The sequence below is a fragment of the Poecilia formosa genome, unplaced genomic scaffold (assembly GCF_000485575.1).
Source record: "Poecilia formosa unplaced genomic scaffold, Poecilia_formosa-5.1.2 Scaffold69, whole genome shotgun sequence".
Lineage (NCBI taxonomy): Eukaryota > Metazoa > Chordata > Actinopteri > Cyprinodontiformes > Poeciliidae > Poecilia > Poecilia formosa.
The window spans coordinates 487,047-503,202 of NW_006800008.1; the positions used below are offsets into that span (position 1 = coordinate 487,047).

General features: G+C 36.4%; 2 protein-coding genes across 2 annotated transcripts in view; one reads left to right on the forward strand and one right to left on the reverse strand.

Moving 5' to 3' along the window:
- Positions 1-16,156, reverse strand: part of orc5 (origin recognition complex, subunit 5) — a 41,361-nt gene that overhangs the window by 9,368 nt on the left and 15,837 nt on the right. The gene's annotated exons all lie outside the window — the stretch shown is intronic.
- Positions 339-16,156, forward strand: part of lhfpl3 (LHFPL tetraspan subfamily member 3) — a 36,389-nt gene continuing 20,571 nt past the window's right edge. The window contains exon 1 of the mRNA XM_007555229.2: positions 339-1,310. Within this exon, the coding sequence (XP_007555291.1) occupies positions 863-1,310 (448 nt within the window). The 5' untranslated portion in view covers positions 339-862. The remainder of the gene's footprint in view (positions 1,311-16,156) is intronic.

Genomic DNA, 16,156 nt, shown 5'->3' on the forward strand with positions numbered 1-16,156 from the left:
TAAAAAACATGAATATAATAAAATAAAACTATGAATAAATAAATAAAAAGATAAACTAAATAAATAAAACCATGAATAAATACAAATATACAACACAAATATGATAAAACAAATAAAACCATTAATAAAAAAAATTACCTAAACCAAATAAATAAAAAAAATACAAAAACTGTTAATAAAACCACAAATAAAGGTAAATAATTAAAAATCATGAAAACAATAAAGCAAACAAAACCATTAACACAAAAAATTTAAAATAAAAAAATACCAAAACCATTACCAGATAACATGAATAAATGCAAATAAGAAATATTAATATAAAACAAACAAATATTCAGCAGAAAAACATAAACTTGTGATATATTTCGCAACTGCAAATATTTCATGGGAGAAAATTAACATATCTAATAAATCCATAATGTTGATGTTTCAGTTCAATTTTAATCCATGTGTTTCAGTTTGAGATTTGGCGCCCTGCAGGAATAACACTACGTCAGAATAGGATTAGGAACTGTGGGCTGGCCCAGGAACCGCGGATCTCCTCCAGCTCTGATTCGGTCGGATCGCAGCTGCAGTTGTTGCTCTGTCGGCGCAGAGGACGGACTGATCCGGGCGCATCCCTCACCGCCTCCGGAGGAAGCTGAATGTGAGCGCAGATGGAGGGTAAAATCCTCCGCAGATAGGATTTTGGTTTCGTTTTCGGAGCGAGGAATCCACGGATGCGAGGATGCGGTGAAGCTGTGGCTGCAGCTGCAAACTGAGCAACCAGAAGGAAGAAGTTCTGCTGAATAGCGAGCCCAGATGAGGCAGATGTTCGTCTGCTGAGCGGATCCGGAGGACAGAGCAGAAGAGTCCAGAGGATATGGTCCCTGGGGCCCCCAGCACCACGACCACCACCACCACCACCATGCTCCCCGCCTCCGAGGCTGCCAAAATCTACCAGACCAACTACGTGCGCAACTCCCGCGCCATCGGCGTCCTGTGGGCCATCTTCACCATCCTCTTCGCCATCGTCAACGTGGTGTGCTTCATCCAGCCCTACTGGATCGGGGACGGCATGGACACCCCGCAGGTGGGCTACTTCGGTCTGTTCCACTACTGCATCGGGAACGGGCTGTCCCGGGACCTGGTGTGTCAGGGCAGCTTCACGGAGTTCCACAGCATCCCGTCCGGCGCCTTCAAGGCTGCCTCCGTCTTCATCGGCATGTCCATGGTGCTGGTGCTCACCTGCATCGGCTGCTTCGCGCTCTTCTTCTTCTGCAGCACCGGAACCGTGTACAAGATCTGCGGCTGGATGCAGCTGGCTGCAGGTAGGAGACTAGGGGACTACAGGTGGGAGTTGATCTGGAGGCATCCAGAAATTCAGCTAAAAAAGTTCTGGACGCAAATGGATAGGGGCGCCGGGCTAGAGTGGGCGCCACAATATGGCGACATAATCACTTCTAGTAATCTGACAGCTGTTTGTGCATTGAAACAGGAGGGGGGGGGGATCCTATAATCTATCAATACACCTCAGAAAGTACTCACCTGCGTCCCTGCCTGTCTGGATATAGTATTCACATCTCAAACTTTTTGATGCTTTGTCTCATTACAATCTTATTTTATCCGATTTTTTATTATTGTTTACAAATAAAAGTGTAACCTGCATATTTATTTAATATTTAATCCAAAGTGCGGTCCGTAGGCCATTTGTGGCCCTTGGAACGATTTAAGGCATTCAAGCCTTCCAGATTGACATTTGTAAAAAAAATTTGGTCAGAATTTTTTCAGAAATTTCCAAAATCTTAAAAAAAAAAAAGGCAAAAATTGTTAAGTACTAAAGGTTTTTTTGTCATTTATCATCCATGTTTTTCTCTTTAATTTTATGTGAATAGGAAGTTTGACCACAAATATCCAGCAACACATACTAAAATAGAGACCTGGGAATAAAATGTAATTGATTCATAACTGATTCTGGAAACTAAATATTTTTTTTAAAAAGTAAAAATATCAAATTTGCAACTATTTGTTTTGCTTCAGCTCTACAATAATCTACAGATTACTTCTCTACAAATATCTGAATCTGTTTTATTGAAATATTGCAGAAGAAGTAAAAATGGAAACAAAATTAATCACTTTTGTTTTTTTGGGACAAAAAGTGGGATGAAACTTTGAATTTAAAACATCTGCCAAAAATTTTTTACACGACTTTTCCTAATAATCCACTATAAAAACAAACAGAAGGGCATCTTCCTGTGTGTTTATTATTTCAGTTTTAACAGAAGTGAGAACGCAGTTAGTTTTTCACACATTACATCTCTAATTAGATAAAAAGTGTTATTTTTCTCCAACACCAACTCATATTTCTTTATTTTGCACCTTTCATCTCCAGCTGGAAGAAAAGATAAAAGTATAATTTATGCTGGAGTCGAAACGTTCAGCAGAAACATTAAAAGTTTCTCTTTAAATCCTTTTGATGCAAGAATAGCTCTAAACGCATCTCAGTGAGTTTAAATATTATATTTGTATAAAATATAAACAATGATACACAGAGGAATCCCAGAGTGAGAATTTGAATAGAAACTTTAATTTACTCCACAGGCATCTGAAAGTGTTTTTGTTTTGTCAATGTTTGTAAATTTTTTTGGTCGGAATTTTTACAGAAAATTTTTTAAATCTGAAAAAAAAAAGAAAAAAGGGCTAATTTCAAGGTTTTACTCCATAAAGTTCAAACTGTTTTTTTCTTGTCACAGGATAGTTATCGTTTTTGTCCCAAATTTATTTGGTAGAGTTGAGTTTTAAGACTATAGATTTGCAAGATGCTGCATAAGTAATTTAAAAGTCAAAATTTTGAGAAAAAAGTCAGAATTCTGAGATGAAATTTAAAATTTTATAGAATAAAGTCAGATTTCTAAGATTAAAATTTTGAGAAAAAAATTTAAAATTTCTGAGATTAAAGTTAAAATTTTGAGAAAATAAATTTATTTTTTTCACCTCCGTAAAAGTTAAATTCCCCAAAGAAGAAGATTCAATTTTTCACATGCAAAAAGATCTGAATAGTAAAGAGGACAAAAACATCTAAAGATCGTATCTGGTGAAGAAAATCCACATCTTTCCCTCTGAAATCGTTTCTGATGACGATCAAAACGTGTTTTCTGCTCTCTTGTTTCTCTCACTGCACAAATTTGACAGGTTCAATTAATTAGAAGCTAAAAATGAAAGTAAACAGAAATGAGTCATAAAACGTCACTAAAAATAACATTTCATTTGTGTTTCCAGACAGCTACTCAACCGTCTGATTCACAACGTTCCTGTTTTAGATCCGTCCTGACGAGTTATTTTCCACCACAGCAGGCAAATAAAACACTCAGATTAATAGTTAGCAAGTTAAGGAGGCTTAGATTTTGAAAATAGAATCTGAAAATTGCTTCAATATGCTTAGAGATTGAATTATTAATTTGGAAATCCAGATTATTTACTCCATTTACTGTTCAGTCCTTCTCATTAAGCATTTCCTCAGATAAAACATTTCCCTGCAGCTAAAATAAAAAACATGGAGGAGATTTCTGCCTCTGCAAGAACTCTGGAAATCAGAAAAGCTGCAGACGTTCCCGAATGTTTTATTAGCTATACGGCTAGTATTAGACTCCAGAAATGCAGTTATGATTAAGAATCTCAGCGACAGTTGAACAATCAAACATTCCTGTTTGATGGTTTTTCTTCACCGAGGCGAAGCGGGAGTGAACGCGGTTCATTAGCACCAAACTCAAACAGAGAGGCGGTTTTTACACCTTTCTGTGCCGCTAAAAATGACTTTTTTTACAAGAGTGAGGAAAAAACAGGTTGTGGAGGAGTGTGGATGGATAACGAGGCGGCTGTTATCCACAGCCTGGGGTGGAAAGGTGTGAATGTCCAACTGGATGAAGGTAATTAAAGGCAAACAAACAGGAACCAACAGGAGAACCAAACTGGTTCTGACCAAACAACTTTTCTCTGTTTACTCTTGTCCATACAACAAGGCACCAGGGCCCTGCAGACAGGAAAACAAGACAGAAAGAAGAGGAGTTCTTTGTTGCCGAAATACATTTTCTGTTTTAGAAAAAAAAGGACATTTCTGAGATCCAAAAGTTTAAAATTTACTAGAAACAAATAAGATTTTCTGGAAAAAATGTGGAAATTTCAGAGCTTGAAAAGTCAAAAATATGCTAGAAAAAACTCAGAAGATTTTTAATTAATCTTGCAAATTTTCAACTTTTAAAAAAATCTGAAACATTTCTGGGTTTAATCTAAATGTTTTTTAGTTGTTTCTCACAGATTTTTGACTTTTGAAACGCAAGTTTTTTCCTGTAAAAATTCTGAGATTAATCAAAAAATCCCAGACTTTTTTTTTCTCACAAATTTTAAACTTTTGAAACTCTGATATTTCCATGCTTTTCTAGAAATGTTCTGGGATTTCTCTCAAGATTTATGAGATTTTTCTAGCAGATTTTTTACTTTAGAAACAGACGTTTTGACATTAATTCTAGAAATTTTATAGCATCAATCTCACAGATTAATTTTTTTCTAAAATTTTTTTGACTTTTCAAACTCCAAAATTTTAATGGTTTTGTTTTTTAGATTAAACTCAAAAATTCTATTTTTTTTCTCACTAATTTTCCAGTTTCTTTTCCCGGCCATATCTGCACTGAATTTCCACAAAGAATCACACTAAAAGTGTCAGTAATCCATCTTTACATCCACCTTCCGTGTAAATAAGTTGGAATCTTTGTGCTTTTTTAATAAATTAACAATAGTCTCTTAGGTTCATCTTTATTTTAAATCCTAAAAATAAAGATAAAACACTGGTTCTTTAAAAATGATAAGAAATCTTCTAAAGTAGATATTTATCATGTGACATTTGTGCCTCTGAGTTTTATTTGGTTGTTTCCAGAGTGAAATTGGCTTTTTAGGATATAAATGTTGTAGATTCTTGACAGGTTTTCATAAATTTGCTAAAAGCAGATATAGTAACAAAATAGAAACTATCTTGGTGATCCTGACCTAAAGCAGAAAATGTTTGAGCTAATATCAGTCGGGATGAAAAGGTTATTTTGTGCAGCTTCAGCTTAGAAACCATTTATTTTGGATACTAAAAGCAGAAGCAGTGCGGACGCTGTGAGCAGCAGCAGGAAGTAATGAGTGACGTGACGCTGCACATTGATGCCCAATAACCAGGATAACCGCCCCGATCCGAGAACCGCGCTCACGAACAGAGTTAGAAAACCTTCTGCTTGGAAACTTGCTCGTGCCTCAGCAGCTGTAAGCCCACAAATGTGCATCGGATCAGAGGTGATTCACTCTAAAGTGCTGCTGGAACATCTGCAGCACGGCGGCCATCTTCTGGTCACTCCTCATGGTCCGGTTGGCCCACTAAGTGGTGCTTTAGAGCGGGAGCTGGCTCTCCAAGGCAGCGATAAGAGGTCCATTTGGTAGCTGGAAGTATTGATCCGAACGTTGCTTTCCAGAATAACAGGAAGCGGGGCTGTAACAGGACGCAGCTGCTGCTACTTGGCCTCCTTCATGCCATGAAGGTCCACTGATGAAGAGCTGCTGTGAGAGAGCTGGGCGGCTTCAGCATAAAATCTAAGAATTTCTTCATACAAAATCCGGTTTTAGTCGATTTTTACAGAAGATTAGGGCCACTTATAAAAAGAAAAAAAAAAGATAATAAAAAGAATTATGGCTCTAATTTCACAAGATTACAAAAAACCAAAACTAATCTGAATTCTTGGAAAAAAATTCAAAATTCTGAGAAAAAAAGTCAGAATTTTGCTCTGATACCTTGAGAGAGCTCAGACAAACTCTGAAAATTACTTTAGGAAGTTGTATTATTATTGTAGGAGTTCTGTAACTCTGGCTTTCATTTAAGTTTTGTCAATAATTGGTGGATTGGTGAATTTAAAGAAGCACGTTAACGTGGACTGAGTGCATTTCCAGTACAAATTGAAGCTGAGTGCTAATGACATCAGCCCAATCGTTATCCTCTCACACATATAATGAGCTACTGGGAGAGGCTTTACAGTTATGCAACATGACCCCACATTATCCACACACACACACACACACACACACAATGTGAGAGCCATTACGGAGGCAGGTGTTACGATGAAACCCCCTGCTCTGCTTGGATGGTTCCTGCCAGCTGGGAGGCTAACGGTGTTTAAGCTAACCCAGGTTTCAGTCGTTGGCATGAAGACAAAGAGGGAACGGGACAAAATAGGAGAGCAGCTAAGTCAGCTGTAAATCACAGCGTCAGAGGATACCAGGATCAGCTCCTGGATTAAGAAACTGGATCAGCTTCTTCTGCTGACGAGGATCTTAAAGGGACAGTACCAAATATGAAACCTCAGTTTAATGTGATTGTACCAAGAGAAGCTCTTGGATCTGGATAAACCTACTTTTTATTTTGTCCAGATTTAAAATCCATCTCAGAGCTGTGAAAAAGTATTTGCATCTTACACATTTCTTCTATTTCTGCTGTTTTTGTCACGCTAATTTTGTTTTGGGCTTTTTCTACAGATTTCACTAACTCAAACTGAAGATATTAAGACCTTTTTATGAAATTTAAGATATCTGAAATATCTAATGTGTACATCTGTAGCCTCCATGATGTTTAATGACTTATTGCATTCACAAATTTGTGATTTTAACATTGTCTTAAATGTTAAACTGCAACTGCGAAATTGTGTCCGTTTTTCAACATTAGCAGAATATTAAAGTTGCATTTGTCATGGAAACGCAGCAAAAGACGTGATGGATATCAACAAGATTGAGTTAATCTCATCATTAATTAACTTAGCATTAACTTAGCATTAGCTTTAACGTGCTACACACATGCTGGTGTAGCACGTTACCGTTAGCGGAATTAATTTTTATGATTAGCACATCTAACTTTTATGTTAGTGGTGTTAGCTCACTAATCCAGATCGTCAAACTACTTTCAACATCAGACGATGATACCTTGAGTTAGTTAAACATGGTTGAAGCTAGCACTTTAGCAATAGCTTCCTACAAATACAATGTTAGTGTAGCGTTTTAGCAATAGCTTGCTAAAACACCATGTTGGGGTAGCACTTTAGCGTTAGCGGAATTCATTTTTATGATTATCACTTTAGGGTTAGCAAACAAACTTTTTTGTCATCGGTATTAGCTAACTGCTCCAGATCATAAAACTATTTTTAACATACCTTGAGTCAATTAAACATGGCTGAAGTTGGCGCTTTAGCATTAGCTCCCACTAAAAACCATATCAGTGAAGCGCATAAACTGATATTTATGATTACTGTGCTACAAAAAAAATTGTTAGCGGTGTTAGCTCGCCACTCCAGATTGTCAAACTACTTTAAACTCGAGACAAATATACCTTAAGCTAATTTAAAAAAGTAACCTAAGCTAGTACATGAAGTAGGCTGTAGTAGTAGTTGAGATGAATCACTGATATCCAGGAGTCTGGAAAAGATTACTTTGCTATTTTAAAATGGAAGATGTAAACAGATAATTGTAATCATAATCTACTTTTCTGATTCAGCCCCTCACAAAATGAAACTACGATGAGTTTGTCCTTAGAAATTAGCGGAGTGACGGAGCAGCAGTGAGGTGAAATCAGAGCGGTGTGTCTGACTGTGGAACCGTCAGGTATTTAAAGCTTTAACTGTGACTGACAGCTTTGATTGCAGAGTAGTTATGATGTGGAACGAACAGAAAGATGGAGATTATGTGAGACGGAATCATACAAGAGGCTGTCATTGCTGCCAACCAGAGGAAAATGACTCCTGAAGACCTTTTCTCTCCAAACGGCAGTGATTATTAGAGCGGATCCTTCTGTGATCAGGCTGAACTGCAAAGAAATAAAGTACAGGAATGTGGCTGATTAGTTCCTTGGTGAAAAATAAACAGTGAAATAGCTTGAGGCCACTGATAAAGCATGCAAACACAGCGTTGCTTTAACTGGGGAAATATTTATACTGTGAATTGATTGGAGCCCCTGGGATTCCTGCACATTAAAGCAGCATTTAGGTTGTATTTTTACATTAAATTACAGAAACTATTGATGGAAAAGGGATTTTCTTTTTTTATGACCCTCACATGCCTTATTAATCCACTTTCAAACTGAAAATATTACTAACACAATTTGATTGATGTTTTTCTTTAATTACATTCCCTGATTAACGGTTATTAATGGGATACCTAAAAAATGTTTTTTAACGCTATTTTTGTGTATCAAAGGTACACAAATGAAGTAATTTGTAAATTTATTTATAATAATTGAGATTTCTGACATGCTAATAATTACACACTCGCCTAAATTTCCCTAAATCAATATTTTGTGTGTTTTTAAGACACCAAACTTGGCATTTAATTGGACATCATCTGGAAAATGTCGTTATCATATTAAAACCTTTTACTAAACAAAATCTAACAAGTAAAAAACTTTGTCTGCTTGAAATATCCCACGTTCCCTGATGATTACGCTCATGTTTCGGTTTCCAAACATTTGTCACATTTCATTACATGAACGGCGAGTTTGTTGGCTAAAAATCTGAGATTCTTTCTTTTTAACAGTTAGGAGGGTTGACATAACTTCCCCAAATAATTGGCTCTCAAAATGTCAGGGACATCTCTGACAAACTGACACAAAAGTAATGAATTGTGGAAATTGCCTTGCTGCTCCAGACTTGGTAATGAATTGAAATGGTCAACACCGTTTCCAGAAATCATATTACTACTAAAACTCTTAGAATCCCCAAGCAGCCATTTGATTCTTTTCAAATAAATTGTTGTAAACTGGATTATTTTGAGTATTTTCCAACAGTAGGACAAATACTGGCACTGCTTCTTATATGTTGAGGTTCTTTTTTACAAATTGGTGGCGTTTGGTATTGGTGGTAATAAAACCCTTTCTTACCACTTTTCATGGTAAGAAATCACATGTGGGGTACCACAAGGCTCCATCCTGGGTCTCCTTCTGTTTTACATCTACATGCTCCTGCTAGATTACCACATGTATGCAGATGATATACAGCTCTAAAACCACCAGGTGACTCAGTCCAAACCCACTGAGCACACGCTTAGGAGGAGCCGCTACTTTCTCCAGCTGAACAGAAACAAAACTGGAGTTGGAGCTTCAGAGGAACGATCAAGAGTCAGCGTACAGACTCAGTTACAGCTGGAAACGACCGAAATCTGTGTCTGGACCTTCAGAGACACATGAAGACAAAAACAAAGTCAGTCTTCTATCACCTAAAGGGCATTTTCAGGATTAAAAGATAAATTTCCCAGCAAGTTGTATACATTTATCTTTATTTTCACAGGTCTGCCTAAAAAATTCAATGAGACTGATTGGCTTCCAGAAAACTGCAAACCTGCTGAAACACTGATTTTTATTAAATCAAGGCTGTTTAGAGTTGTCCTTGATTGATAACTGGAAAATTGATCAATATATTTGGTGTTTATTTGCTTGGTGTTGGTTTTTGAGCAGATGTAATGTTTATTTCTGATTTCATAATTGGTTGGTGTATTATGTTTTATGGTCTAAAGCTCTTTGAACAGCCTTTTTTGCTAAAACATCTTAATATGTTAATCAAACAAACCTGACTTGAATAATCTGTCCACAAATAGTTATTTTTGCATTGTTTTTTCTCTTTTTGTCTTGTGTTGTATCCAATCTCAAGACGACGTAAAGAAAAGTCGGTTTTTAATGAGAGCTGAGAGTTTAGCAGATATTTTCCTAGAGGTTTCTGAGTTGGACAGAGAAGCTGGGAAGTTTTAGAGGCATGTTGGCATTTTCCAAAAAGCCGCTTTGCCCTTTTTAAAAGTGGAGGATGATGATGGTGCGGTGACCAATCGGCGGACAGGTGAAGCCGGCGGCGGCACTGATGGGCCGATAACAAGGGATTTCCAGGGCTCTCTGCAGGATGTGTTGAAGTTATAACATTGCTAATCAGATGCTTGTTATGGAGCAGCAGGAGAGTTAGAAGAGAGGGATTTAGAGGGGGAATAAGGATCGGAAGAGAAGTAATGACATCCTGATGTGTGTGTGTGTTTGGAAAAGCACACAGATGTGCTTTTGACTGTCCAAGTGGAAGTAGAAGGCATCAGAGCTGCTTAAGCAAATGGTCTCAGTTTGCAGTCGCATTGTGACGTTTCCCTGAGGGAGTGACTATAGATAGTCGGCCTGCTGCATCAGGATAAGTGACGAATCCCCCAGAAGGAGGAAAAGGATCATCTGGATGAAAACGAAACTGTCTCAAAAGAAAGATTTACTTTTGTCCTGAGAAAAGAAAGCAAATAAGTCAACAATGCACAGTGCTGACAAAGTATTTTGCTTGTTTGAACACTTAAATGTTCCAGGTAAAACAGATTTCTGATAACCAGATGAATTTAAGATGTAGGTTTTGAAAAATGGACCACAAAAAAAAAAAAAAAAAAGACATTTTGGGTTTTTTGGAAACTTCTTTCAGCGTCTTGCCGTCTGCTTTTAGAGTAAACCTGCTAGGATGGCTAGGAATGTTTTATGATCTTATGCTTTTACTATAAACGGTTTAAATAGGAGAAATGTTCTTTAAAACACTGATTAATATTTTCATTCCATACACGTTTTAGATTAAAGCCTAATAAATGAATTTATTTCTCAGTAGTTCTTGTACATGTTAAAAAGAGCTGGGCGATGAATCAATTTTTAGTTTTTGAAGATGAAATTTTTTAGAAAATTTAGATTTTTTTTCCCCATCAATGCATTGCTTGGGTTTCCATAGTTCACAGTGATGTCACCACTCCCAGGGCGGTCATCTTGATTGACAATCATGTCTTACAACTTATTTGGACTTTGAATTCAGGTCAACTCTACAACAAAAGGGTCAGGCAATGATTTTTCTTCTTAATTTTGAGAATAAAGTCGTAATATTACAATAATACAGTTGTAGTAATACAGAAATAACAAAGGCAAAATAATGAGAGAATAAAGTGTTAATACTACAAGAATAAAGTCATAAATATAGGAGAATAAAGTAACAATTTGAAAAATAACTAAACATTAAAATGATGAATATTGGGCATCTTGTGAAGTTTTAGTTTGGGATCGGTTTTACAGATAATGAAATACTTTATTTTTTAACACATCAGCATCAAATTATTATCAGTAGCAGGAAATTATGTAGGAACCTCAAAGTGATTGTTTAAGCGACTGAGTCAAATTTGAAGAAAGAACCAAACAAACTGATCTGGTCACATCAGATCTTGATATCATCAATGGACTAATATCCCACATTTTACTGTTATATTAAAACTTTAATCCTGGAAATGTTCTTCAGGTGATAGAAGACTGATTTTGTAATTGTTTTAGGTGTCTCTGAAGGTTAAGAAGCTTTTTTCTCATTATAATGAAGTTTTGTAACCTGACACTAATACTCTGTCATCCAACTCACAGAGAGGATGATTGAAATAAAAGCCATTTTCTGTCATTTGTAATTTCTTTTTCAGAAAAGAAAGCAAGTAAAACAATCAGATCTGGTATGAAAAGATTGGAGATTGTACATTTAAGTCAATATTGTTCAGCTGTAGTTTTAGATCACATGCAAAGTGCTTTGTGTGTTATGACGACGCTTGATTCTTCTAAGTAATTGAATAACCCTTTCCAGTCAGGCCAGTCTGAAAAATGAATGCGGTAAAAGGTTTCAATAGGAGCTGCCAAAGTTTTATATCGACATGGATATTACTCCATAAATCCTGTTGCTAAATTACAATCGTTGCGCTTGTCTTCTTCCAGTAAATCCTAGACAGTGTTGAAAAAGAAAATCTCAAAAGCTTAGAAATGTTTTCTGAAGATCTGGTTGGAAACCGGCTTTTCGAGCTGAAAAGCAAATCCAAGAGATTTCACGAAGGTTGAAGTCACTGAGAGGAGTGAAATCTTCCATGCCTCATTAAGATATGATTATCCGCCTCCCCAGGAGTAATGTAATTAGTGTAACGGGGATGAAGGCAGAGGGGTGGAGCAGAGCGGCTGATTGCAGGCCGGCATTGACCGCTGCAAGCTTAGAGACCTACATTACTTAATCCTCAGCCCATCGCCACCTTTTTACCTTCCTGTAATAACTTCCTGTGACCTCAGATGGTTGGAAACTTCCAGCAAAACTTTCTTTCTAGGTCCGAATGAGGCTGAGCTTTGCGGCTCGCTTTGCTTTTATGAGACGTGACAGGCTGAATGTTGAGGAACGACACCCGGGATAAACAGTGTCACATGACTGGATAGCCTCTGGATCCATAGGGCCTTTTCTTGTCCTCACAGCCAATTTGAATGATGTTTCAAATTAAACATCACCGCTGCTGCTGTTGTCGCTTCTCCTTTTCAATGGCCGGTTTGAGTAGTTTCACCATGAATTATTTATCAGAACATATTGACTCTCGAGAATCAATCTGAGAACCCTGGAGTGCATTAAAGTGGACCTATTATGCTTCCGTGAACATGTTACGATACTTCTGTGGGTTATACAAAACATGTTCAATACATTTTTTGCACAAAATTATCCTTAGATATTGAGATTTTAGGCTGGTTAGTTCTGCTTATTTTGAGCTCCTTCCAATAATCCAAAATAAGCTGCTGCTGGCCACAACCCCCCCTAACTCAATGTTTATACTCACATGTAAAATAGCTGATAACAGATGCGCAATTATACAACCATACATCTTTGAAAAGCAGAATTGGAGCCTCCTACACAACAAGAATGCAGGAAGTGATCTTCGGATGGTAAGTCGGGAACAAAATTTGTTGTTCATGTCGTTAAGAGCGTACAGCAGTTAAACCAGCTAAACAAATGTGCTAGAGCTCAGCTTAGGTTGCTAGGTAACAGGTGGAATTCTGCTGGGGTTGCTAGGTGACGGGCAGTGACTTTTAGAGGTTTTTGAAACAGATTGTTTAACTGTTGAGGATGAGAATCTCAATCGGTGAATCATAATTTGTATCGACAAACGGAGCATAAAATCAGCCAAGAAAAGCATTCAGACTTTACTTATTTTATTAACTTTCAGCGCTGAAAGGAGACGCTTTACCATTACATCCGAGAAGAGTTTCTAAAAAAGTCTGCGCAGACTTTTTTAGAAAGTCTGCACAGACTTTCTAAAGTCTGTGCAAATAAAAAAAAACAAAACAAAAAAAAAACAGCTGGGTGTTTTTTTTTTCTTTTTTCGCTGAGCTGTTTTTAAAAGCTGTAGAAACCATTTTGGTTTCTATGGCATTTAATACCCAAATTTTATGTTAAATTATTTGTACTTATTCTCATGAGTGTGGGCTTTTACGCATTAAAATCTATATAATTAATCAAACATTAATATATTAAAGTTCCAGTTCTAAAAATTATGCTATTCAAGACATTAATATCTAAATATTAATGTCTTGATTCCAGCTGGTGTCGCCTGGAATAAAGAAATTCCAAGCGACACCAGCTGAACTTTTTAAAGTTGTTTTTCTCTAAGAAACTTGACAGATGTAGAAAAGACAACCCTTAGAGTCCACAGCCATTAGCGTCCATATTTGATTTGCTCTCCGTTTTCCCCCTGTCCGTTTGATGATAATACACTAAAAGCACCCATCTTAGAGATGCTTGTTCAGCACTCACATTTGAAAGCAGAGTTTTGGAAACTGTGTTTGGAGCCAATATAGAAGTAGCCAAGAGCAACCCACAGACATGCTGCTGAATTCAGATGCAGCATTTTTTAAATAGATGTCTATCTGCAGGGTTTGTGGATGCAAAACAATCTTGTCTGATGGATTAACTGGATTACCAGATGAGACGATGGACAGACAAATCAGCTTTTATGCAATTTGGCAAAGACTTGCTTTCAGGAAAGCACAACTTTTCAGGGTTGTGTTAAAAATAGAACAAATTTAAATGAAGGAGTTACTGTCATATGTTGTTGGAACGTGATGTTATCAAGTGTTTACAGTGAAACCGGGTATTTGCAACAGTTAGGCACCACAGCCGAAATGTGGAAATACTTGACATCCCCTCTAAAAATCACTTATAACTGCTTATTTTAATAGTTAAAACACCAAATATCATTTAATACACATTAATGTTAAAGTAGAAACTGACATCCATGCTGACATCTCTGGTCTTTGGGGTTCACCCAATCAGAGCTCAGGAAAAGGAATGGCGCTCCTTGATTGGCTGATGTGCCATTGGCATGTGAAGTAGCATCGCACCTCAGTTTTTCAAATATTTCACTAGGTTTGTCACAATAACAAATATTGCTGGACGATAAACTGTTTCGAAAATTATTGCGATGAATAATATTGTTTTGAAACCATTTTCAACTAATTTAAAGATAATGGCATAATAATACAAGTAGGGATAAAATTGTTTTAGTAATTGATTAATATAGTGATTATTCTGAAGATTAATCAGATAAAAATATTGCCACATTCTGCAGGTTTTTCATTAAACTACTTGAGCCTTTTGAATACAATATCAGAAGTACAGTAAAAGATTAAAATAAAAATTAAATTCCTCTGGCCACTCAAATTCTAATGGCATCAATTTTGACAAATTTTAATTCATATGAGTTACAACAACATTTAATTTCCCTTTGGGATCAACAAAGTATTTTTAAATTTGAATTTAATTTTGAGCTGACTCACTCTCTCTCTCTGGTTGCCTAGCAACTCACTCATTTTTTTGTTACCTAGCAACAACTTGTTGAGTAACTTGTACAGCAGCACTTTCAGGTTTGACCATTATGCCTCAAAGCGGTTTAAAAATAAGAAAAGAAAGGCATAAAACATGAAAGATAATGCCACTAGTTTAGTTAAAAAAACTAATAAGTATCAATATCGACTGCGTTTTGCCCTATTTTCATAATTTCAGTATGAGCTTTTGTACAGTTAATAGCTAGCTAATGAGCTTTAGCAGCTTTAAAGATTAGTTACGTTGTTCCTATGATATAATCTTTAGTAATAACTTGATTCTTGTCTCGTTTTATGTTTTGAGGGAAAATGTTTGGATATACTGCTAGTGTTATTTTTTTTCCAGACAGATCTGGAAAAAATAGATCTGGCTATTGTGTTGGATGTGTTGAATGTCTTTCATTCAACACATCGCCCTCTCACCGAATCCATGAGCTCAGATTAATTATTTGAAGTATATTCTCTCCTTTTGCCCTCAGGTCCTAATTAACAAAAACTCAACTTGCTTGATGTTGTAATTATGAAGCTGTGTGGAAAGGAGGTTATTTCAGGATAAAGTACTTAATATAACGTAGCTGAGATGGAGGAACACAAAGAAAGACAGAAATGTTAAAACTGCGTGGGCCGGACGAGGAACAGGAGGTTTGTATTTAGTGAGTCTCCAAAACAAGCCACTGATTAATGTGCCTTCCTAAACCACCCAAGGTTAGACCAATTAGTCCCGAAACTGGGAGCGCAGCGGGAAAGAGCAACTTTACTTCACGAAGTCCTTATCCTAATAAATAACACAAAGGCACAAATAAGAAAGCAAAGATATTAGCTGCTGTGTTGTTTCAAGAGAAAACATTAATTCAAATAACCTAAAATCTGTGAATCTTGTCTTCCATTTTATGAATTGCAGTACAGCTTCCTGCCACAAGAGGTTAGAAAAGTAACTGTTTTTAAAATAGCCACAAAATATATAGTAATGCAAAATATTACCCACAGAGGGTTGGCTGATTTTTGTTTTTGATTAGTATCTGGAAAAGGTTCAGGTTCAAGTTGTGCTAAAAAGAGTTAGCCAATCAGTGAAGCTATTCAGGCCTATATAGCATTTCAATGCTAACTTATTAGCAAATGCAAAATGCTAATGTTAGCGTCAACAGTCCATATTTTTAAAGGATTTTTTTTCAAAAAAGTTCCATGAATGATCACGGTTCCTGAAACGCTTTGCATCAATTTGATGGTTCAATAATCTAAACAGCAGATTAAAAATAAATTTTTTGTTGAGCTTATATGTCTAATCAATAATTTACCCTTAAAAATGGTTTTTGAATTAAAATATTGCTAATTATTTTGATACATGGTTTTCAATTAAAATGCAATCAAATTACAGACCCTACAATTAACTACATTAAACATTTCAATCGAGTCCTACCATTTATTTTATAAATACATACACAAGTAATTTTAGTGCAAATA